This window comes from Verticillium nonalfalfae (genome assembly GCF_003724135.2).
Source record: "Verticillium nonalfalfae strain VnAa140/NRRL 66861 chromosome Unknown scaffold_11, whole genome shotgun sequence".
Classification (NCBI taxonomy): Eukaryota; Fungi; Ascomycota; class Sordariomycetes; order Glomerellales; family Plectosphaerellaceae; genus Verticillium; species Verticillium nonalfalfae.
Genome location: NW_021167236.1, coordinates 72,741 through 97,084, shown reverse-complemented (window position 1 = coordinate 97,084; position 24,344 = coordinate 72,741). Strand labels below are relative to the sequence as shown.

At 57.7% G+C, this 24,344-nt stretch overlaps 6 protein-coding genes across 6 annotated transcripts; 3 read left to right on the top strand and 3 right to left on the bottom strand.

Annotated features, from left to right (window-relative positions):
* Positions 1–2,753: 2,753 nt before the first annotated feature.
* Positions 2,754–3,498, bottom strand: RHO3 (Rho GTPase; the record flags this gene model as incomplete). The annotated part of the gene is made up of 4 exons (XM_028634900.1): positions 2,754–3,145; positions 3,207–3,296; positions 3,365–3,414; positions 3,479–3,498. 4 exons carry the CDS (start codon positions 3,496–3,498, stop codon positions 2,754–2,756), a joined length of 552 nt encoding a protein of 183 aa, XP_028498089.1.
* Positions 3,499–5,280: 1,782 nt separating this feature from the next.
* CWC25 (RNA-splicing factor) lies at positions 5,281–6,597 on the bottom strand (the record flags this gene model as incomplete). Its single annotated transcript, XM_028634899.1, has 1 exon — positions 5,281–6,597. One exon carries the CDS (start codon positions 6,595–6,597, stop codon positions 5,281–5,283), a length of 1,317 nt encoding a protein of 438 aa, XP_028498088.1.
* Positions 6,598–7,136: 539 nt separating this feature from the next.
* On the top strand, positions 7,137–8,739 carry COPS2 (COP9 signalosome complex subunit 2; the record flags this gene model as incomplete). The annotated part of the gene is made up of 3 exons (XM_028634898.1): positions 7,137–7,177; positions 7,237–7,456; positions 7,525–8,739. 3 exons carry the CDS (start codon positions 7,137–7,139, stop codon positions 8,737–8,739), a joined length of 1,476 nt encoding a protein of 491 aa, XP_028498087.1.
* Positions 8,740–15,047: 6,308 nt separating this feature from the next.
* On the top strand, positions 15,048–18,297 carry D7B24_000645 (uncharacterized protein; the record flags this gene model as incomplete). Its single annotated transcript, XM_028634897.1, has 4 exons — positions 15,048–16,340; positions 16,637–16,723; positions 16,821–16,884; positions 17,045–18,297. 4 exons carry the CDS (start codon positions 15,048–15,050, stop codon positions 18,295–18,297), a joined length of 2,697 nt encoding a protein of 898 aa, XP_028498086.1.
* An 825-nt stretch (positions 18,298–19,122) lies between these two features.
* Positions 19,123–20,181, bottom strand: D7B24_000644 (uncharacterized protein; the record flags this gene model as incomplete). Its single annotated transcript, XM_028634896.1, has 1 exon — positions 19,123–20,181. One exon carries the CDS (start codon positions 20,179–20,181, stop codon positions 19,123–19,125), a length of 1,059 nt encoding a protein of 352 aa, XP_028498085.1.
* Positions 20,182–22,681: 2,500 nt separating this feature from the next.
* Positions 22,682–23,526, top strand: D7B24_000643 (uncharacterized protein; the record flags this gene model as incomplete). The annotated part of the gene is made up of 2 exons (XM_028634895.1): positions 22,682–23,178; positions 23,262–23,526. The coding sequence occupies 2 exons, from the start codon at positions 22,682–22,684 to the stop codon at positions 23,524–23,526; spliced, it is 762 nt and encodes a 253-aa protein (XP_028498084.1).
* Positions 23,527–24,344: the final 818 nt, after the last annotated feature.

Genomic DNA, 24,344 nt, shown 5'->3' with positions numbered 1-24,344 from the left:
GGAGACGTAATGAATGCGAATCACGACTTGATGCACTGTGTGTTCACACGAGGTGACTACCGTGTCTCGTGCTTTGGTTGTCGAGTGCTGTCGGATTTAACTTTGACTTTTCGAGGGCAATCTATTCAACTGAATGCTGTGCAGTAAGCGTCTGATCGTGCGGGCTTTCGACCTGGGAGAAGTTCACATGGTGGAGCGTGCGCGATTGAGTTTCGTTGTCAGTCCACTGCTCACTCGACAGCAGCGGCAACATCCGGATCGCCTGGTCAGGACAACGAACTGTTTTCGGGTAACCGGTCTTCTGTCTGTCTGCCTGGCTGGCTGGCTGGCTGGCTTGGGGCATTGCTGGGCATACAGCCGTAACCCCGTTAAAACCTTCAATAGAATACGTTCGGTGGACTGGTCCCATCTGACGAACCTAACCCGCCTTATGATAAGGCACCTAAGGTCAGATCAGAACATTGCCTGCCTAATGCAAGGCAGAGGAAATTCGCAGCTTCGATTCTTTCCGTCTCACTCACCGGCCTCACTTGGGGTCGCGAAAAACCACAGCCAAGCCGCCTCCCCCAAAGTACCGTAACAACACAGCATCCACCCAAGACATCCATCTGCACGACAAGGAGAATAAACAACGAAAAGAAAAAAGCAAAAAAAACCTCCGGGCCTCCGAAAAAAACCTCCTCCTCATCGTGCCCCTGGCGGATTTGAAGACGCTCCATTGGTCGTCAGCCCCCTTCTGACCGCTCCGAATGCTACCTTGCACTACTTGTACGTCCAACCTACCCTCCGGCCGGCATACCGTGTTTTAACCCCAAAAGAAGGAAACTCCCCGTCAGCTCCCCCTCTCCTCTTCCCTCCTCCATCATGCCTTGCGCCTGCATACCCGACTAGTGCAACCCCCGCTCACCCCCCTCTCCCCTTTCACCCTTCCCAGCGCACAGCATGCCCGCGCTGCCGTGACCCCTCACCCGTCCCTGTCGCGAGAGGGGGGTTTTGGAAGAAGGAAACGGAGGGCCAGGGTACCTTTGGGGGGGGGGGGGATAGGACAGTGACAGGCGTCGTCGGAATACCGGTCCACGCGGGAACGACACACACAGACATGCAGTCGTGCTGCACGGCGGTATCCCGCCGCCTGGCCTGCCGCCGCTGGATTGCTGGAGGCTGGACCGGGGAGAGAGGGCCGCTGGGCTAGCCTTTTGCGCTCGAGGATGCGGTCGAGGGGGCGTGTGGCATGCCGGGCAGGCGTTCCGCAGCAACCCCCCCAAGAGCCTGCTCGCCTTGCTTGTCGACTCGGTGGAAGCCTTCACATGTGTCCTGTGCTGTGCTGTGCTGTGCTTCCTTGTGAGCTACTGTTTCAGAAAGGGGAACCTCGCTGCGTGCCTGGCGGCTGGGACGACATGCGCCGCCGACGGTCCTGCAAAGTCGACGCGGTTTGAAGCATGAACGGAAGAGGTGGATGGATGTATGGTCTCGAAGCGGCCCGGCGGCGATGCTGCTGAGAAGGCAGACGACCAGGAAGGGCGTTTCACGCTACGAGGGGGCCCTTTTCGAGGAAGCAGACGCAATGGGACGGCTTGGAGAGCGGAAGGCATCCAGCTCTCTCGACAGGCCAGCGGGCTGCAGTCCTCACCGACACGCTCGAGGCACGCTCGGTCAGTCATCTCTTCCGAGGGACAGTTTCCCCAGCGTGACTGTAGGCTCCGAGTCCATGACTCGTCGCATATACCAAACCCCTTGCCGTAGACGCACAGGGGGAAACCAGCCAGTCTGCAAGGAGAAAGCCGCCAGCCACAATGGCCACCACCGAAGAGGGCACCTGCGTGTCCTGTCTCGGCGAATCCGGGGTAGACCAGGGGTGTTACAGCGGCACTCGACCAGGTGCCACGGCACTGATGGTGCGAACACCAGTATGATGTTCAACGCAAGACAACAAAGCTCACGAGAAGTTGGATTCCAGAATTCCTGTTCAATATCCTGCCCAGGCACCCGGGAAGAAAGACAACCAAGCCACGAGCCGACAGTCAAGGCACCCTATTGACTCTTCAGGGGTCACAGAGCGACAGCCACTCAATCGCAGCTGAGCGGACATGCATATCCCCTTGCCCCTACTGTTCAGCCGCTCCTTCTACAGCTCGAGTCGAAGTGAAGCTTCTAGTCTGGAGCAACAGGCTCACTTACTCGCCATCAAGCGACAATCACGGAACGCACGCTGCAGCATTCGAATTCTTTGGGTTGACGTCAGTCTGGAACATGGTACCAACACCTGCAATACAGAACACTGCATGGTCCAACAAGACGAACCGCTCTCCGCAAGGAAAAGTCTACACGTCCTTTTCCCGATCACCGCCGTTATATATGAAGAGACACACTGGACATGATAAAAGACGGGAAACAGTGTAGCGAACCAAGCCAAAGCGAGTAGAATACTCTGGTATATACAGTTTCAAAGTCTGGTGAATCGTGGGCAAGGGGAAGGCGCGATCCAGCCACAAGTAACGGGAGTAATAAGATGAAGTGGCTCGCGTGAGCGGGAGGGTCAAAGAAAAGGGTGGTCGTGGTAGGCGATCCCGGGCTCCGCTCGTGGGTGTATTGTAGAAAGAAGAAAAGCGTGGCTGTGGTGAAAGAGCAAAAGCAGAGAGACAAGGGGCCGTATCCGGATCCGATTCGCGTAAACGCCGACGCCCCCTGGAGTAGACAAGCAATTATGGTAAGAGAGAGTTAGGTGTCGGTCATTGACATGAAGCCCAGCTGGCTCACATGACGATGCACTTGGACTCGTCGCGCTCCTTCTTGACGCTGAGGGCGACACGCGCGGCCTCGGTGAATGCCTCATTGACGCCACGGTTCTTCATGGCCGAGCATTCGAGGTAACGAGATGCCTGGATACGACGGGCGACCTCGAGGCCCTGGTCGTAGTTGATCAGGGTGGGGTTGCGCTTCTCGCCGGGTTGCGGCGCCTGCGGCTGGCCATCGGCGCCGACGTTATCGTCATCGTTGCCCTCGCGCAGGTCGCACTTGAGCGCCACAAGAACAAGCTTGACACCGGGACAGTTATCCGCGATCTCGCCGACCCATTTGCTTTCGACGTTTTCGAGCGAGTCCTTGCTGTCGACGCTGTAGCAGAGTACGATCAGATCCGTGTCGTCTGGAAGGCGAGCTTGTTAGCATGTGACAGTCACGTTGCGTCGTGAGAATTGAGAGCTCACCATAGGATAGACTGCGGAGACGGTCGAATTCTTCTTGGCCGGCGGTGTCCCACAAGGACAGCTCAATGTGGACGTTATCGACAAAGATGTCTGTGCAACATGTCAGATACTAGGGACCTCCTCAGCAGAACAGGGCAGAGCACCGGTGGCGCGCATACCATGGACATAGTTCTCGAAGACTGTGGGTTCGTAGACGGTAGGGAAGTATCTGATCAGGCTGTTAGAGCATGGCTCGTGGCATCGTGAAGACGAGTCGGGTTTGGTTTGCCCACATACCCTCTTGTGAAGACATTAAGTAATGACGTCTTTCCGCACGCGCCGTCACCTCTGCATGGAAGAAACGAGACTTTGGTCAGCCAAAAAACAGTTCGTTCTCTTGAGCCAGCGTGCAGGCGCTCGGCTGCAGGGAGTCTTACAGCAGCACCAGCTTCCGGTTGGCGGTCTTGGAGCCTCCACAGAGCGCAGGCATCGTGGGCGATGTTGGGAAGGGGGGGGGGAGGTCGAGTCGGAAACGTCAGGGGGCACAGTCGTCGCAGAGGTCGGCTTCCCAGAGAACAATGATTTTGGGCGGAGGAAGAGGGAGAGAGGAACTTGTTGATTGCTCGTGCGAGAGCGTAGATTGGTCGCCTCGTTTGTTGTTGGCACGAGTCTTCGACGGTGTCTGTCTGGGTTCAGGAGTTGGATCTTAAAAGGTGGATCCTCGACTGCGCGCGCGGGCTCTTGTGTAGGGAGCGGGCGTCTGTGGACCCTGTCAACGGAGGAGGGGCCGGCAGGAAGCAAGAGGCTCGGTGTTGTCGGGTGTGATAATCGTGTTCGCGTTAGGGAAAAAGTTGCAAAAGAGGGTGAGATTGATCCAGCCGGGAGACTGAGGGTGGGCAGCACGTAGAGTTTGGGACTCGAGAAGAGAGAGATTGGATAGAGCACGCACAGGCTGGATGGAGGTGACGAGTGGAGGGGGCTCAGATCATCAGCAGGCAGTGGCTGGAAGCGACTTCAAGTGGCAGTGGCATAGGCGAGGCGAAGAACGAACAGGGCAGGGAAGTCCCCGTCACCCCAGCGCGACCAGGGAAATTGGCAATTGGCCGAGATGCGCTAGGCATGAACGGTACCTGGGTACTTCCTCAGACACTTTTACTGCCTGTCTACCGTACCTACCCAGGTAGGTACCTGCCTAGGTAATGGCAAGAATGGGCATGCTCACTGTTTCCCCCCAAGCCCCCTCTCCACATGGTGGGTACCGCCCCCCATCGACAGCGGCAGTAGCGTTGATAGGCCCGCTAGTTCACTGCACCAGCCCACTGCACCAGTCCACTGGACGCGCCGCCTGGGAGGCCATTCATCAGAGGGGTTGAGGGGCAACTGAGAGGCGCTATCGATTCGGCCAAGGCACAGCCCGTGGGCACCCACGGGCTCTGGATCGCGCTCAGGGCCACGCTCTGGCACCACCACCTTGATATTCGCCGATCGGCTCATGGACAGGCCGCTAGAATCTCCATGTCTTGTTTCGGACGACCAGATGGCGCCCGCCGAGCAGCAACTCCCTTCTGTGACCTGCCGCTCAAGACACCCTTGCACTGTATTTCCCATCAGGCATGTGGGCACGCAGGCATGTACTGCACACATACACGTACCAAGGCCAAGGTAGGTAGGGTAGGTATGCTGTATTTAGCTATCGCGCCTGCAAGTCATCCGCCAACATCGCAGGAGGAATGCTGTAGGATTTGACGTGCAACCTGCCTGAAGTGGAGCTATGGGAATGGATCCCAGCCAGCCCGTCCCCAAGACGCTTTCTTTTGCTCCCGCTATATCCAAGCCCATCAGCCGAGTGACGCACTATTGGTGACAGGTCAAGCCGTCAAGATCTTGACTAATCATGTCTGCTCGAGAAATCCGAGTCTTCTACTTCTGCAGTATACATGTCACATCAGTACTGCTCGTTCGTGAAAAGAAACAAGGCATGGTGTGGATCGTCTGGCGATTGGCGTCGTATTTGACCCCGCTACTGCCGACGGGGCCGTTTCTACATTCTACAGCCTCAGAAAAGAAACTGGGCAAGACTGCCTTCCGATCGCCTTCAGTCGTCATCCCGCTGGTAACCCTGCCGACCCCGGCCCATCCGCTCCGCCAAGCCCAAATCCCCCGCCTTGCGATGTAGCCGGTTCGAAAACTCATTCTCGCCTCCGTGCTTCGACGCACGTTGCCGCGCCTCATCGTCGGCGTCGCGCGCCGCCTTCTCCTGCTGCGCGAGCGTTGCCAACCTCTGTTCCCGTGACGAGTCGAGCTCCGACGCCGCCGACTGCATTGCCGCCAGCTTACGCGCCTTCTCCTCCTCGTCGGCTTTGTTATCTTTTGCGCCGCCGCCGCCGCCTTGCGCAGAACCTCCGTTCCGCCTGCCTCCGTCAAAATGGCGACGATGCTGGTCCTGCGGCGACCTGTCTGAATGGCGTCTTGGTCTGTCGTAGTTCCGTTCGCGGTCGCCGTCACGTCCACGAACATCTTGCGTGTCATGTCGCTCGTCGCGTCGGCTGTCACGACGATCCCCATCCCTCCACCGGTCGTCCCGCCTGCCGCCGCGCTCGTGGTGACTGTCTCGATCCTCGCGCTCACGTCGGCGAGGCGACCTCGATCTTCTCTCTCGCCGACGGTCAACGTCTTCTTCCGAGTCATGCCGCCTGCGTTTTGGTGAATCTCGGCGGCTGCTCCTGCGCCTGTCGTTCCCGTCGTCCGAACCGTCCCTGCGGTGCCGTGACGGGCTCCGCGATCGTGAATGTGCTCGCCTCCGGTGCCTGTGTCGCCTCTCATCGTCCGAATTCTCATCCCGATGACGGTGCCGCCTCTTTCTGTGTTTGTCCTCTCGGCGTTTGGACCGGTCCTTGGTCTCCTCTGACAGACCCATATTGGCCAGTAACTGCCGCCGCCGGATCGGATCATTCATCATGGCCTCATATGCTGCCTGCTCTTGCTTCTTGATGGCGAGCATCGGATCTTCGCGCACCTTGGCCGCCGTGTCGCGCGCCGTGTTGGCCGTCTGCAGCGCCATGAAGCTCTCTTGCCCAGCCTGCTTCTCCAGCTTCTTGTGGTCGGAACCCGTAATCAGATTGTCGATGCGCCGCTTGCCAAGCAGGTAGCCCTCCATCTCCTCCGTCGTGCCCGTCTGGCCGTTTGTCGGTCCATTGTAGAGAAAGTCGACGCGGTCGATCTTCTTGGTGTGGCCGGCGGCCTCGAGCTGCTTCTGAATCTCTTCGCGCGCGCGCTCCTCCTTCAGCTCGTTGATGCGCTGCTGCGTCTTCTTGCGCTCGTCGAGGGCCTTCTTCTCCTCCTCCCAGACTTTGGCCTGGTTCTTGAGGAGGCCCGGGTGGAAACTCTTCTTGAGGTTGAGATCGCCGCCCATGATGAGTTGCTGAGTTTCGATTCAATGCGCGTAGTGTTTCGGCAGAGCGTGCTCCTGGTGGCGGTGTCTGCAAAATAGTCAGATGAATGTCGATGTACGTTGGACAGGCACCGTAAAAGTTGCCATCCAGCCAGCCTTCTGCTGTTCCCCCAGGATGACCCACTCTCCTATGCTGAGTCATCGTACTATTGTCGCCCCAGGCTTGCCAGGATCTTGGATCGACTGCCTGGCAGCCAATCGATAAGCTAATAAAGCTCCCCGCCTTTGCGCCGTTCAGTGACCTTCAGTGCAGCACAGGCACGCACTGGGAAACGTACCGCATCTACCTACATTGCCTACGCGCGCATCATCTGAACGACTACGAGCTCGATCATCGGACTCTGAACGTAGCTCCCTGATTATCGAAACGGCTTTGGTACAAGGCCACATCTCTCTTGCTCATCAATCATCAAGGGCCCTTTACCAAGTCGAGCCCCTTCTTCGAACGCGGTTCTCGTTCCACTCTTGGTGGAGAAGCTACCCCTCCGAATCTCGCCATCATGTCCGACGACGACTTCATGCAGGAGTCGGATGACGAGCAGTGAGGCTCGCCTTGCCATCAGGGAACGCACTGAATCGTCCTGCTGACTGGCAGCCCAGATATGACTTCGAGTACGAGGAGGATGACGACGAGGAGACCGGCGACGTCGACATTGAGAACAAATACTACAACGCAAAGCAACAGAAGGTCGCCGAGCCAGAAGAGGCAATCGCAGAATTTCTAGGCATTCCCGCCCTGGAAGACGAAAAGGGAGAATGGGGATTCAAGGGCCTGAAGCAAGCCATCAAGCTTGAGTTCAGGCTCGGAAAATACAACGATGTGCGCCTTCCTCGCCGTCGCTTCTCGCTCGTCGACCCTCGCTGACCGTACACTCACTCCACTCGCAGGCTGCCGAGCACTACGCGGAACTCCTCACATATGTCAAGAATGCCGTCACGAGGAATTACTCTGAGAAATCCATCAATAATTTGCTTGATTTTGTCGAGAAGGGCTCGGACTCGACTGAATCCGGCAAGTGCGTCGAGCAATTCTACTCCCTGACGCTTCAGAGCTTCCAGAGCACCAACAACGAGAGGTTATGGCTCAAGACCAATATCAAGCTCGCCAAGCTCCTGCTCGACCGCAAGGACTACCAGGCTCTCGCGAAGAAGGTCCGCGAGCTGCACAAGACGTGTCAGCGGGAGGACGGCACCGACGATCCCAGCAAGGGCACCTACTCGCTCGAGATTTACGTCCTCGAGATTCAAATGTACGCCGAGATGAAGAACAACAAGCAACTCAAGAGACTCTACGTCCGCGCCCTGGAGGTCAAATCGGCGGTGCCCCACCCCAAGATCATGGGCATCATCCGTGAGTGCGGTGGAAAGATGCACATGAGCGAGGAGAACTGGGTTGAAGCGCAGTCAGACTTTCACGAATCCTTCCGGAACTATGACGAGGCCGGCTCCCTTCAGCGCATTCAGGTTCTGAAATATCTTCTCCTTACGACCATGCTCACCAAGTCCACCATCAACCCCTTTGATTCCCAGGAGACGAAACCCTACAAGACGGATCCTCGCATCACGGCCATGACTGACCTCGTGGATGCTTACCAGCGCGACGATGTCCACGCCTACCAGAAGGTCCTAGAGCTGAACCGTGATCTTCTCGATGACCCCTTCATCGCCGAGAATATTGATGAGGTTACACGCAATATGCGCACCAAAGGTATCGTCAAGCTGATCGCGCCGTACACCCGTATGAAGCTGGCATGGATCGGCAAGCAGCTTCGGATCTCCGAGTCGGAGGTGAGCGATATCTTGGGCTTCCTCATCATCGACCAGAAGATCCAGGGCAAAATTAATCAGCAGGAGGGCACATTGGAGATCCTGCAGCAAGCCGACGCCGAGAGGGTGAGGGCTATGCTGGAGCTTACCAAGGCAGTAGGCGGCATGTATGAAGCCGTCTTCAGGGATAGCGAGGGCTTCAAATCAAACGATCCCGTCATGGAGGAGGGCGACATGTTTGGCCAGGGCTCCGCGAGGGCAGGGAGAGGCGGCGGGCGACACGCCGGTATGGGAAAACGAGCTGGCGGCAAAGGGGGAGGCACCGCGCTGTGGTGAGAGAGGGTCCGTCTCCTTCCGAGGGTGAAGAAAAGGGCGATCTCGCCACGCAACGTCGTCTTCCTTCTTGGCTTGAGAGGACGTCTAAGACAACGCGGCCACAAGCAGCCGTGGTGGCAGCGATTTCCCAACCTGGACGATAACGGCTCCTTGTAAACCTGTTCGATCGCTCAGGGGGGGGGGACGCGTGCATGGGCTGGAAGCCCCACGGCAGGAAGTGAAGACGCTACGGCAGCCTCCCGCTGCGAGTCACCCGATCTGTCAACAAGACGAAAGGGGATCCAGATGAGCCCAAAGAAAAGAGCCGGCCTCAACATCATCATCAAAGGGTGAGGCTCGAGAGGGATATTTTGTCGTCAGGGAACGGTGGGAAACGACCCGGAAGACCAAGGGCCAAGACATGCAGGGTCGGCTTCAGAGCAGTGTGGCGCCGCTTCCTTCTCGGCGCAGTTGGCTCGTCTCTGTTTCCAGCGTCACTCTGTCTCGGTCTCGCGCTGAGTGCGCAATTTTTAGGACCCCTACCTTATTAGCCAGCGGCTCATCAAATCCTAGCATGTTCATCGAGGGCTGTCTCGTGCAGAGTGCCGTATCCAACTGCCTGCGAAGAAGTTTTGTTTCGGCTTGACGCTCCCTTCTTCCCCCCTTCCCCTTCCTCAACACCAAGAAAGTTGTATTTTGCGCGCCCGAGACACTTCCGTGGGATCACCGTAGAGAACCCGACCAAGGCAGAAGAATCTGCTCCTGAGTCGGCGGTAAACGACCGGGATCTCGTTCCGGCGAGATATGGCAGAACTGTCGCCGTCGGTGGGCAGATATACCAGATATTACGCGCATGAGACTTTCTCAGCACTGTTCCCATGTGCTACGACGAGGCTGCTGTGGCCACGCCCGCTCAGCTTCCCGTGCGTACACGCGACATGGGGATAAGGGCATCACCAGCCGAACCGGCGGCGTCAACATGTATCAGCCACCTGGGCGAACATTGGGACTCTCGTCAGGCTGAGCAACTTGGTTTCACGGCGCCACTCCCAAACTGACAGGCTGAAAGGGCCGAAATGTTGCATGGCAGTCAACAATCTCGCAACTCTGCGCTGTATTGGGCACCGGCTTCGGCAGTCTAGCAGACAACGTGGAGTGCTCGATGCCCATGCGGTCGCCGCCCAGAGCCTTAATTAATCAGCGCAATTTTTTCTTTTCTTTTTTTGTTTCTTGGACCAGTTCTGCGGCCGCCTGGCTGGCGGGCTCCTCTGGCGAGCACTGCCTGGTCCGTGAGGTGCCTCGATCGAAAGGGCCGTTACGCTGCAGGGGAGCATCGGTGCGCATCGCTTGACCGACCGAGCTGCCCGCACTGATCGGTGAGACAATTATGCTCTCGCAGCGCTGGCGGGGGTGTGAGCTTGTGGCGGCAGCAAGGGCAGTTCTTCTGCCACGCTGTGACGATTTCTGGGAGCGACGATCCTCTCCCCCTCCCCCCCGGGGCTTAGAGGCCTGGACACGCCAATTGTTGTTTTTAAGGCCGTTGTTCTCACGGATCTTGCGCTACCGCGCAGGGGCCAGCCACATGCTGGTGTCTCTCGTGCGGACAAGGTCTGGTGGGCTCCTGCATTCCGGGGTAAGGTAGGGATGTGTGCGCCCCGGACCAGACAGGAGTCCTCACGCGTACGGAACCCGCCACCAACCACCACCACCACCGCACGATGCGCAGACAACCGGTAACCGAGCAAGGTATTTTGGTACCATGTCATGCATGGTAGAAGTTTCCCAAGAGCAGCCGGACGAAGCCCAGGATGTGCAATGCTCCGCGTCCAGCCCACCGGCCTCGGCCTGAACTGAACCTCTTCGGGTAGGTAGTTGTAGGAGAGAACTGAAACGGCTGAGCCGAGTGGGATCGTCATCGCGACAGCACTGGCTGATCGCCCAAGGAAGGAGTGAAACTCAATATTCAATTATGCACCTCGACAAGGTGCCGGTTGCTGACGGTTTACCACTTTTGTGACGGGGGGGAGGGTGGACAGCGTCTATTGAATAAAAGCCTCGACTCTTGTGGTGAGTGAGCTGACACTGGCCAGGGTGCGTTCAGTCAATTGGACGGATTGTGGAACAGTATCTTTTGACGTAACAGCTGGTTATGTTTGTGTAATGGCTCAGGTGCGTGAAAGCTGATGGATGCCAAGACGGCGGCTCGGGAGGCACTGTCGTCTGGGGCTTGAAAAGATGCAAGTAGAGACTGTGCGAGGCAGGTCTTCATACTTCCGACGTTTGCTTGCTGATGGGTGCTGTGGCCTGCGGAGCGGACACTGCTGGCCGGGCCACAGTCTGGGTCGACACGACGCTTTTCGTCTTTGTGAGTAGAAAGAAGACAGAAACACCGGAGAGACAGCGAAGTTTTCGGCGCGTGGACCTTGAGCCCAGATCCCAGATCCCAGATCCTAGATCCCAGACCAAGAACAAGTGGTCAAGTTGTGTCCGGTCCAGATGCGGGCCAAGGCCGGCATGGCGTCCCTTGTTCTCCTGCCATGTCCCTCCCCCCCTGAGGCGCTTCCCACCAGGGCCGCAAGGGCCAGCTCGTGGCCTCGACTGGATCGACAACTGTATTGTACAAGTATTGCTGCGGATAAGGCATTCACATCGCCGTTGCGAAACGAGTCTTAAAGCCGATGCATGACTGGTGATGGAAATTCTTCTCGCCAGGATCCTGAATCATGTGCTACAATAATCGATGCTGGTAGATATACGTAGGCATTGTCATATTTGACATCATATCAAAATGAGTCCTGTGTATCCATGACCATGGCGTTTGAATTCGGGGAAGACATGGTGTCCGGGCGTGGACCGAGGACAGTGACTGCGATGGGGTGGGTTGTTGGTCCATGCTAGGGTGTTCTGCTGCCCTACGGAATGTGAACGGCAAGTAGTAGCGTGCATAACATGAGGATGTCCGATGATGAAAACGATATGAGTTGTGACATGCCCTTCTGAAATAGCACAAAGGAACACGTCCGCTAACCAGGTCGGCACGGCGGCTTCAGTGGACCATCTTGAACGCTCCCATGTCCTGCAGTGGTGCTATCGCATCCCTGGTAGGAGGGGAGGAAGCCATCCGCAAAGGAGCGAAGGACACTTGGCCGCATCCTCTCGGCAGGCGCCTCCATTCACATGCATGTCGTTTTCCCGGAAAGTTCTTCCTGCCCGTAGCCCACAGGACGGCTCCATTCAGCTCCATTGAGCATGGTAGCGTCTGACAGTAGAAGAACTGGCAAACGATCTGCGTTTGTACGCATATGTGGCCATGCCATCCTAGCTTCTCACTTGGCCGGCGCAAGCCTTACAGTACGCCATAATTGTGGCTGCTCTCGAGGCCAATAAAAGACAAGCTGAATATGCTGTGCCGTAGGGGGACATCTCCGGTGGCTGTCATTCTGGAAGGAAGTGGTACTTACTGGGAGCTGTGGTACAGATAAATGCAGCGAAGATCGTATGCAACCAGCCCAGCGAGGTGGGTGACCGTTATGCCATAGTCTCAGTGATCAGAGCTATGTGGCGTGAAAACAGTACTCTTTGCGAACTGGAGTGGCGGCTGAGCGTGAGTACAGTGGATTGTCCACGTTCACTTGGCCGTCGTGACATGACTGATCCCCCGCAGCAATATAAGGGTCATTTATTCGTGCAGTACCGGTGGAGTGTAGTGTACCCGTCTAGACGTCGGTCTTTTGTACCATTCACAACGTCGACGTCTTCAACTGGCGGAGCCATTTGGGTTCTGTCCAACTGTCATGGTTATTCTCGTGCCCATACAGTAAGGCACCGCGGTGATGAACAGCCTGCTTCTAACTATAAGCATGTTGGTCGTGCCTCTGCAACAGTGTCAAGTCGCCACTACCACAGTACTGCTAGGAGCACGAATGGGGAGTGTTTCCGGGTGTGGTGTCTCTCTAGAGAAGAGCGCTTCTCTGAGCCACGACCCCTCACCCGTACGTGACAGTTTGCAACCTTGTCCGCTTCAGCTGCAAGATGTGGTCAAATCTTGTCACTGTGTGTGTGCCACACACTGACTTATGCATAACATGTAGCCCACTGCCGAAACTTGCACTCGTAATGCAACGCTAGGTGTAAGGTGTTGTTCTTCGGAGTGGTGACGATCAGTGTTGTCCCTTGCCCTGGGCGGAGGGGATCTTTCCCACGTAGGCCTTGGCCACTACCCTCCGGATGTTGGCTTAGAGCAAGGCGGCACCACCAATTGTCAAAATCGAGATTGGCCACCAACCGGTAGGAAGCCGTTGATTCACCAGGACAATGCTGGCTTACTAGCCAGTACACATGCTTCCCCCCACACCCTCTTGTGCTAGCCAGCGGCGGGAATTAATCTGGGATCCCCTAACCCATGGAAAATTGGACTGTAGCGTAGCAGCGGCCAGGCCTCTCCTGGCGGGGTTGCGTTTGCCAGAGAGGGGAACAGCTGGCGGCAACCAAAGCAAGAAAAGCACAGGTTTGCACGAGGGCTGCGAGCACAATGTTGCCTGATGTTTTCAATAGCGACGACGATTGTTTTCAAAAGTCAGGCCAGCAGGCATCGTGACTGGTCGGATGTGGGCGCCCGTGTGCTCCTGAGCGTCGGTGTGCTCCCGAAGTGCTACCGCCTCCAAATTGCTCCTGAAGCCAGGGATCTAAAACGGAGGTGATGATAGTAAGCGATGGCCGTCGGAGGCCGTCGCCCAGTTTCCTACTTAAATAGATGGTGGTACAGTCTGGATAACCCAATTTGATGATGAGGCAGTCCAGGTTGAATGCCAATCGTCGAGGTTCGTGTTCATCTGCGGGGGAACATGACAGGTCCATGTGACGTGCCAGACTACAGAGGTCAGAAAGTGCAGATCAATAGATGGCCGCCAGTGCCAACCCAGCTTGCCCCCTGTCAGTCTAGGAGGCGGTTCAGAGGATTGACGAAGGGCAGGGGTGCGGCAAAGGGATGGCCAGGCGCCGAGAGTCTAGCCAAGGCACCAACCCTGGTTTATTGTCATGCCCCGTTGCCTGCCGTGCCCTTTCGTAGGTCGATCAGTGGACAGACGTAGATTTCTCGGCCGAGGATAAAAGGATTAAAACAGCTGGAATCCGGGATATCGCAGCTTGAGACGTTGAACCGCGCGGTATGTCAAACTGACAAAGCGACATGGAGAGTGGACACGACGGCAGCACGGCTTCTCCAACCGAGAGGACACCGTTGTCGAGCTTGTCGCATTGGGCTGCAGGCCAGTGGTCGGAGCGGGCCGCTGTTCAGCGTCCCCAAATGCCAGCTACAGACATACTTTTGGTTTCGGCGGAGCCGTGATGAAAGCTCTGAGGGGGCTCGAACTGCTGGGGGGCCCTTCCCTGACAAGCGGAGAGTAATGTGCCAGGGCTAGGCAATAGGGGAGATAACGGACCGGGATCACTGCAGCTGGAGGGACGGGAGCAACGTCAGTAGCAGCAGGAACCGTAGTTTGGAGAAGGCCACGGCCCACAAACCATAGTCCATAGCGAAAACTTGGGGAGGATCCCCCGTCTCCCGCACCCACGTCAGGACTGGACTGCGACTGGGGTCGTGAAAGGTACGGCACGCAATGCAGCACGCGCAGCAAGTGAGAGGTGAGAAGGCTCATATGTCGTCGTCGTCTCATCGAGGCTTGTCCGACATCAAACCCCCCCAGGCGTCGCTTCTCCTTCAACAGTGACCTCCCCCGCCCCTCAAGTCGAATGTATTTCCCCCTCTTTTCGATGCTCACATCTAGCTTCCCTATCAACATATTCGCCCGTTCGCCTCGATTGCGTGTGGAAAGTCGTTCCTCTGATCATATCCCTAACGGCATTGTACCAACGGAGCTTGACTTCACTTTCGGTCTTAAGGACTATATCTGACTTGTTGCTTGGCACAGAGTGACGATCGCATTTGTCAGGGCAGGTGAAGATCGACCATACTCGCCGCTGCCGAGTCTTTGTTCGACCCTGAGGCCGAGCCTTCTGCGGCAAGAGCACGCAGCAGCTTCGAAAAGGGGTGTGTGTACGGAAGAGCAAAGGGCTTTCGGGCTTTGCTTTTGTCTGATAATACGGTTAGGTTGCCGATCACGTTTGCAGCGCGAAAGATTTGATCTTGGGTTGACCCGCGGGCGTTCTTGCCCGTGACAGCCGAGAAAGCTCAGGTGTCTGCGCGGACAAATTGTCGGGTGCAGTCTACCAGAGGGTTTTCCGTCCCCTCGCTTGCCCGATATCTTGGACATCCAGTGGGAAAGGAGAACACTTACTTTCAAAGTATCACCCCTGCGAACGTTGAGGCCATGTTCCAACCTCAGCCGACACCATTTGGCTCGTCGTTCTACACCCCGACAGAGTCGACAGCAACATACGACGATGGAGTGCCGCTCGACATTGTTCTAAGTGCCGAGTACGCCTATGCTCCGTCTCCTGTTGGGGCTCTGGAGCAGAACGGAGGAGGACCGCCGCATGCCATGCCAGGGTCGGGATCTGGGTCTGGGTCTCAAAGCGGACCAAGTCGCGGACCTGGCCATGGCCTGCGACAACAGCAACAACAACACAGAATAGGATCAGAAGAAGGTTTCGATGGGCCGAACTCCAGGCCGGCGGCGCGTCCAACACCAGGGCGCGACCGTGTTCATAGGGGGGGCTCAGGGGAGTTTGGTGTTGGTGGTGGGTTCGGCCTCGAGGGGCAAGTCAGGAGTCCAGTATCAGCACGAACAGGACGGGACAACAGACGGGGGAGTGCCAGCCATTCAGCCGACATGGCGGGCAGCAGGTACGACCAACACCAGCAGCACACATCACTACTTCCCGTCCTGTTCTCCTCGTCGGCGTCGCATGGCGCCGGCGCTCCTGCTCATTCTCCTGCCTCTGCTCCCACCACTGCTCCTGCCGCTACCGCTCTTGCTCTTGCCCCTACTTTGGCTCCTGCCTCTGTGTCTGTGTCTGCGTCTGCGGCTGCCGCCGCCGCTGCCGCCACGTCAGGTCAGTCGCAGGAACCCCACGGCCCATTGCACCTGCCACATCGGCCGCAGCAACAGCAAGTGCATCCGCTTCAGCGCTTGCCCCAGCGCCTGCACCAGCAGCACCCTGGCCACAGCCTTGGTCTCAGTCATCAGCACCCGCATCCGCACTCGCACGCCCACCAAACGCACCAGCAGCTCCAGCTCCATCTCCTCCAACAGCAACACAATCACAATCAGCAACACCCTTCGCTTGCACCATACACCAGCAGCTATCAGCGCAACCGAACACAAACGCAGGCCCAGGTGCAGACCCATTCGCAGACCGACCTCCAGCACAAACTTGCTGCCAATCCCGGCTATAACATCCCCAGCCCGGCCGCCTCCGCCGCCTCGTCGTGCAGCAACTCCAACAACCCGCCCTCGACCTTGTCCTCGTACAATCCAAATTCTAACGCCCACGCCGTTGCGACGCCCGCCTCATCCACCACCTCTGCCTCCGCACCAAACTCCGCCTCTGTCCGTGCTCTTTCGGCCGATATGGCTGGCGACTCCTCGGCCGATGCTGCCTTTCACGACGACTTGGCAGCTCAACAGAGGGCTGCTGAGAGCTACCAGCCTGACCTCCAGGTATGTCCGGTAGACCCTGCGAAGTCGCGCTCATAATGCCTCGTCGGTCCCTCCGCCCGCGTCGGGACCTCTCCGTCTCCGCGCCCTCCTCCCGCAACACAACCCAAATTTCGCCTTGCCCCTCGCCCCAGTCCATTCTGAACCCTAGCCGCACGGCCCGATCCTGATGATCAGATCCGATGCGGGCCCCGTTCCATATCCCCTCCTAGACCCTTCACGTTTTTGTGTTTCAAATACGGCGCCACAAAATCACTACTTGAAGTGCCCATCATCGCATGTGCTAACCTTGGTCTCAGGGTCCTTTGATCGGGGATAGGCTCACCAGCAACGCCATTACCGCCGAGTATGCCAAAGCTGATCCTGTCTATGTTGAGAAGACGATCGTAAGTACATGCGATGCCCACGCGGTTTATGATCTGCCAGCCCGTCGACTGGGAGCATCAGGCGCTAATGATTGGGCCCTCTGCGCCTTGTCTGTAGAACCTGCCACAGACATACTCTCATTATCGGCCAGTCCAAGGCGATGGCAACTGCGGATGGCGAGGTGAGTTGGCTTGGGATGCATCCGAGCAAGCAGAAGGCTGCGAATCCTTCCCCCTCAACATGCTCAACTTGCTGCACATACCCCGCATTGCCTTGGGCGACGTGCTTGGTCGCAGCAACTGGGTGATCGTGAACCAGGGCTGACACTATTGTTAATTCAGCAATCGGCTTCAGCTATTTTGAGCACCTCGTGTTTGCTGGCGACCCCGATAAATTGAGTCAAGAACTTGCCCGCCTCACCAGCCTCAACAACTACATTGCCAATGTCGGTGGGTACGATTTTGAGCTCTTCGAGGACATGGTCCATGAAACGCTCTCTTTAATCAAGGATCTTGCGGATGTTGTGACAGATTCGGCCACCGCCATGGCACTCCTGATGACACGATTCAACGACGCACAATGCTCCAACGCTATTGTTTACCACCTTCGTTTACTAGCCGGGTCTTGGTTGAAGGGCAATTCAAACGATTTCGAGCCGTTTCTTGTCGGCAGCGGCGGCCTCTTACAGTGGTGCAACGAAAACATCGAGGTCCCTGACCGCGAAATTGACCACATTGGCATCACCCTCCTCGCGAACATCCTACTCAAACCCATCGGCTTTGTTCTCGAGATCACCTACCTCGATCGCACGCCCGGCTCACAGGCCAACGTCTACCGACTGCCCGAAGAGGCCACAGGCCAGGACCCTGCCAACCTTGGGCCCATCATCTACCTTCTGTACCGGCCCGCGCATTACGACATTCTCTACCACAAAATGTCGTCCCGATTCCCGAACCCTGCAGCCGGTGCCCCTGCGCCTCTTGAGCTGCAGGTCAACAGGGCCATGTCATTTTCCCAGCAGCACGAAGTAGCAAGCGCCACACCCTCCCTGCATAACTTCTCAACTGTCGATTTTAGCGCACTGGCCATGCTGCCCGGGTTCAGCGGCCCGCCTTCCGCCATGTCTTCTTTGGCATCACCCACGGCAGTGTCCCCGATGCACAACGCTTACGACCCCTCGCCGCAGACTCCCTGGCTGTCGGCCCCCTTCTCGGATTCCGCCATGCAGCAGACCGCGCCGCCGGCCCCGTCAGCGGCCCTTGGCCTGCTGCGGACTCAACCCCGACAACCACCCCCCTCGTCAACGACAGGTAGCCAAGCCGCTCCCCCCAAGCCAAGTCAGCCTGTCGACTACCAGTTGCGGTTCAGCTCCCAATGTTTCCACCTGAAGAACCCTCCCGCCGAGCCGACGTCGATGCTCTCTCACAATGGCTATATGGAACCAAACTTTACTACGACCATGTTCAAGAACAGCCACTTCAACAAGGCCCACTACAATAACCCACAATTCCACCCTGAAGAGTGGGTGCCAGACGACGAGCCACACGACAGGAGCGTGAATAGTAAGCGGAAGATCCGTTCGAGGTCGGATTAACAAGTGCATCATGACCACAGTGGGGGAGGCAGGGTCTCGATCATGCACCGTGTATCAATTGAAGGGCCGGTGATTGAGAAAGGCAGTTCGCTTCGACTCCACGGTGGAAGCTGCGAGCACTTGGTGCTCTGCTATGAATACCAGGTTCTCTTCTCAAAATACCAGAACGGTCGGTTTGCCTCTTCAGGCGTATTCTTTCAAGTCATGGAGACTGGTTGGCAAGAGTTGGAATGGTTACTGGCTTGGGCATAGGCTTCATTAAATAATTGGAGATGAGAGCCGCATTGCATGATATTGCTGCAGATGGGCGGGTGCAGGGTCAGGCGCAGACAAAAAAAACTTGTCAATTGTCGTTGCGTCGGTTCATCGGGAGAGGGAGGGTAGCTTGCTTATTTTTCCCTTTTCCTGTTCTCTTGTTTCATGGCTCTGCTCTGGCTCTTGCTTCCCCTCCCTCTCCCCCATCTTTCCTGGCCCCAACGCTCACATCCACATACCCGACAGTGAGGTGGGCTCCTTTTTGGTTTCTGACATGGCAGAAAAAGTTCAGCGACCAGCTGTCGACTGCTTTAGTGTTTCTCTGAAGGTTTTCCTTTTGCGGGTGCGCGGTCCGCGTCTACGTTGGTAACGAGGTGTTGCTGTTTCTTCATAGCATGATTGATGGATGAGTTTGGGCCGGGGCCTCGGTAGGATACGTGTTGATACACTTTTTGTGCGGCTGTTCCGGGCGTGCGCTGTCTCCGTCACCGTGACCTGTCCTAGACTTATTTGCCTCGACGTGTCATGAATCTGTGCAGGCATCGTCACAGATAGGGACACCCGCCAACGTTAGTCCAAGCGCTCGAGCCCGAGCTCATCCGCATCGAGCGTCCGCGACGTGACGCCGGCGGCGCCAAGACGGTCGGCCAGCTCCTGCACCCACAACCCAGCGAGAGCGTGCCGGTAGACGTCGGCGTCGCCGCCAAACATGTACAGGGCGTCGTCGAAGCCGCGGGCGCCGAGCTCGGCGCGCACGCTCGTGACGGCCTTGCCCTCGAGGCCGCAGGGCACAAAGCGGGCCCAGGGGTTCTGGGCCTCGGGCCCGGTGACGGGCGTGTCGATGTTGAGGGCGACGCCGAGGGCCGTGACGTGGCGGCGCAGGTGGACGCCGAGGGCGGCGATCTTGCGCGGGGGCCCGTCGTCCGGGGCGATCCAGACGCCCGGGTCGGCGGTCGAGGCGGTCGTGGCGATGGGGCGCGGCAGCGAGGCGAGGAGGGCGCGCGTCGTGTCCTCGAGGAGGCGGGCGTAGGAGCGGACCGTGTGGTTTGCGTGGTGCGGGGCGTGGAGGTCGAGGACGGGCCAGAGGACGAGCTGGCCTGGGCCGTGGTAGGTTGTGAGGCCGCCGCGCGGGGAGGCGGTTACGGACGGGGTGTAGAGTGTTGTCGTTGTTGATGATGTTGATGATGTTGATGATGGTGGTGGTGGTGGCGCGCCATCGCGCGTGCTGGGTGTTGAGATGGTGAGGGGTTGTTGGAGGCGTGCTCGTTGGGCGGGGTCGAGCGTTGTCTGACGGCGGCCGAGTGTGTAGGTTGGTGTCGGCGTGAAGGAGATGACGGTGGGCGAGGGGGCCGCGGCGGCAGAGGAGGAGGAGGAGGAGGAGGAGGACTTGTGGTTGAGCAGAGCGTCACGCAGGGTCGTTTGGAGGGCGGAGGCGGCAGCGTAGGAGGGGAAGCCTTTGGAGGAGGTCAGGTGGATGTGGGTGATGGTGGCGGGCGAGGAAGATGCTGATGTTGAGGCTGACGCGCCGTCATGGTGGAGGCTGCGTGTTGAGGAGGTCCATTTTCGGCCGGCTCGCGAGGCGGGCGCTCGTCGAAGCAGGTGCCAGGGAGCAGCTGGTGGACGGGCCATTGGGCCGGTGTTCGTCGTTGGTCGTGGGGATGTGTGGAGAGACGTGGCCGCTCCCACAGCTATGGCAGCATGGAGTTCTGGAATTTTCCCAGAGCTCGAGCTGCAAGGCAAGAATGGATCGCGGGTTGAGCCGGTGCACGGACCGAGAGGGGGCCCTGGGGGAATTCCCTCCTCCCCCCCGGCTAGATGATCCGACCGAAGCCGTGGGACAGTGCTACGACATGTTACATTGCGAGGAGCCTTCATGACAAAAAGGTCGCTGTATCATTGGTGAATCGTTTGTTTCTCTTGTAGTGTAGGCATCGGACTTGTCATCATCGCCCAAACCATGGCACGTGTGACGAGAGGTACGATGACTGCACCACCCTCTAGCTAGCCGCATCCGGGCGGGACAGGGGGATTGACGTGGAAGAAGAGAAGAAAAGGCACTACGAAATAGTGACATGCGTTAGGATCCCCGGGAACAGCTTGGTGTGTTTGCACTCGTTGCGCTGCTTTGAGAGTGCATGCAGTCGATGATGTCGCGAATTGCTTCTGCGAGCGGACATGGTGGCTCAAGTGGTGCCGATAGATCGCGAACAACTTCACTAGTGCAGGAAGCCGTCGATCATCATCGATCCCCTGGACCAGGTTTTTTTTTTCATTTTTTTTTTGTCATTCTGGTTTCTCCAGGGTAAGGTAGACAGACACCCAGCCGGCCAAGAGAATGGTGTGCCTACTTGAACGGATTTGGGTGCTCTTTTTCGTCGTAGGCCAGCGACGACATCCACCAGAGAGGGCGCCAACGACGTTCACGATTCATCGACTTGTCGTCTCCTACGCGTACGACGTTTGTCTCTTGTGCAGACTCGCCCTGCAGGATCGAGGCTGTGCAGAGGAGAAACGCGCAATACAAATGGCCGACGGTCAGGCATTCGCGAGGTTCGTCCCAGCGTTGGCAGTGCGGGACAGGCGTACGAGGCGAGACCCTGCATGTGAGGGGATGGTACTTCCACGCGGCCTCGTCTGCTCCGTGTTTCGTTTCACCGAGACGTGTGTGTGTGTGTGTGTGTGCATGTATTGATTCCACCGTCCCTGTCGCGGGTGTCTCTTCAGGCTGTGCTGCTGCTGCTCTTCTCGTGGTGCTTGCGTACATGTGTAGCCATGGCAGTACACGATGCTAGCCTCAGCTCCCAGCTCCCAGCTCCCAGCTCCCAGCTCCTCTCCCACGAGGAACTGGGAGCGCAGCACCGAACATCGAGCACGCACACAGGACGGAGCGTGTTGTGTTGTCTTGGTGACGCCTGGGCATGACGTCGCCGTGGACCCTCCGCACAGGCGTCTCCAGGTGGCTCAGCGCTGCTCCGGCCGCTAAGGCAGCGCCGAACTGGCAGAAGACTGGGGCCCCCTTCAGCTTGTTTGCTCGTCCCAGCAGCGGCGCTAGTTTGTTAGCAGCCCCCGGTGCCAGCGTCGCATTGGCCGGCGCAGGTGCTCATGTGGGGCTGCGGCAGTGGTCTGGTGGAGGTGTCGTCATGCAGCGTGTTGGTCTACCTAGATACCTACCTAAGGTACCTACCTAAAGTACCTACCTAAGGTGCCTACGCCTGCCGACCTTACCTGGTGGGGACCCAGAGGTAGGTGCCCAGCACCTTGCTAGGCAAAGCTCGTCTCGCCAACTCCGGCTCTCTCGCCCTTCACTGCCTTTGGCCTCGTCGACACGTCCCACCCATCCAGATCCCGACATCTGATCGCTTCGAGCTTTTGCGTCCCGGCTTTGCTTTGAGCTTGGAGTGGTCCCCGCATCGTCCTTCGTCATCCGGTTGATCGTCCCTTTTGCATCGCCTCTTTAATTATTCCCCCTCCCCAAATCCTCCACATCCTTTTCCCTCTTTTAGACAGCTCCTGCTCCCCATTCTGCTCTCGAGCCAATCTCCTCCTCCTTTGCCATTTTGCATCGGCATCACCACCATCGCGACGACCACCCTGCTACTAATACCTTGCCCCTACCTACCTTACCCGACATCATACTAATGAATGTGAGTACTATCCCCAAGAGTGCACCCAGCGTCTACGAACTGTTGCCACTCTGTTCCTGCGCGTTGCTTTACACCCGTTCGCGCCTGCAGACGGCGCAGGGAGATGCAAGCTCCATCAAGACCTTGCTTTTGCTGACATGGTCCTCTCCCTCTCCCAGCGTCGCCCACCTACTTCCTAATACGCCCATCCACTGAAACAGTGTCGCGCATCGCCATCTCAGGCCTCGTGTGTCGTTGAACAGGCGAGAGAGCACAGTGAGTGAACCGGCGTCCCCCCCAACCTTGTCTTGGTATCGCCTCCCTTCCTCTCCTCCTTCTCCTGTCTCCCTTTTCCCTCGGCTCTCCTGCGCTTCCTGCCACCGACTCGCACTCGATACTTTGGTTTGCGAGAGACAATTTATTGACCCAGACCCCTCGGCAGATCCCCCCTCTTGAGCTCTCGACAACATTCGCATTCTCGAGTTGCTTCAGACAGACCCGTCGCCATGGTCAGCCCAAAGCCCGCTGCTGGCACCGCCGGCCTCATCCTCCTCTCGGGATCGCTGGTCCTCATCTTCTTCGTCATCCTCTCGGGTGTCGCCAACACGTCGCCTCTCAACAAGACGTACTTCCTCGAGGCCGACACCTCGGGCATCTCCGGCGCCCGCGACGTCACCCGCTGGACCTACTTCTACTTCTGCGGTGACAACAACCGCGACTGCTCGAACCCCCGTCCGGCGCCCGCCTTTGGCCGTGCCTGGGACGGGAACGCCGCCAACGTGCCCGAAGGCCTCATCGGTGGCCATGGCGGCGATACCACGAGCCGCTTCTACTTCTACATGTGGCGCTTCGGCTGGGTCTTCTATCTCATCGCCCTCTTCTTCATCGTCTGCGCCTGGTTCTCCTCCTTCCTCGCCTGCTGCGGCCGCCTCGGCTCTGCTATTGCTGGCCTCGTCTCCGCCGCCGCTCTCTTCTTCTACACCATTGCCGTCTCCCTCATGACGTGAGTCTTCCTCGCCTCCCGCACGCGTGGCCGTTGCCGTGTTGCCCTCGTCACACGACAGCCCAATGCTAACACGTATCAAGTGCCACTTTCGTCAAGGCCCGCGATGAGTTCCGCTCCGCCGACCGTTCTGCCAACATTGGCACCTATGCGTTTGGTTTCTCCTGGGGCGCCTGGGCCGCTCTCTTCCTCGCCACCATCGCCTTCTGCTTTGGCCTGCGCGGTGACAAGACGGCATCCTCCGGTGGCCTTGGCGGTGGACGCCGCTGGGGACGCCGCCGTCACAGCACCCGCTCGCGCCGCAGCCACGACCTCGGCAGTCGCCGTGTCAAGGACGATTACTCCTAAGTACGGGAACTCTGCTCGTTTCCCTTTTATTCAAATGCAGTCAGTCGCATGGGTACAGACCCGAAGCCTGTCGTGCTACGAGAGACGGTCTTCACAGCGTCAGGAAGCGCTGGTTGTAATGGGTGACGTAATGGGCGAAGACGGTCCTTTCATGGCGTTAATAAGACGGGGCATCTACGGCCGGACACTCGGAGGCCGGTGAGGATCTGGGGAGGGAGAGTGACCGTCACGGTACACATCGGGGGGCAGGGGCGTTTCTCCTCCAAGAATGTCCGTCATGGACTCTTTTTTGGAGGATCTGCTTTTGAGTTTCCTAGTCTTTTTTTTTTTTTTGGATCTTGCCCCCTTTTTCATGTCGATATCTACGAGGAGCATGAGCCCTTGACGAGCCAAATTTAATGTCATGAACTGTATGTCTGTGATCTCACTAGGCGCGTGCTCAATGCTGTGTCGCCAACGAATGTGAAGCACAATGTAAGGTGCGCATGACGTTGGTCAGTCTTGTTTCGACAAGCGTGCATGTGCGACAAAGACAGATCGTACCCATACAAGCAGCCTACAGTCACCAGACATTTGGAACCAACAAGGACCTCTACAGCTTCAAGTACCGGCCTGGTCTCCTCCCGACTAATAACCTCATCAGTGCGAACGAGCGGAATGCGCCGAGTCGACTTAGTCAACACAAAGTAGGAGCCGCGTGGTTCATCTTCCGCTGCCATCTCACCACGTCGTCATCCACCGCTCAACCACCGCAGTCGAACCATTATGACCCCCGACCGAATGGAGAACCAGCATCACGGAGGGAGCAGACACATCTC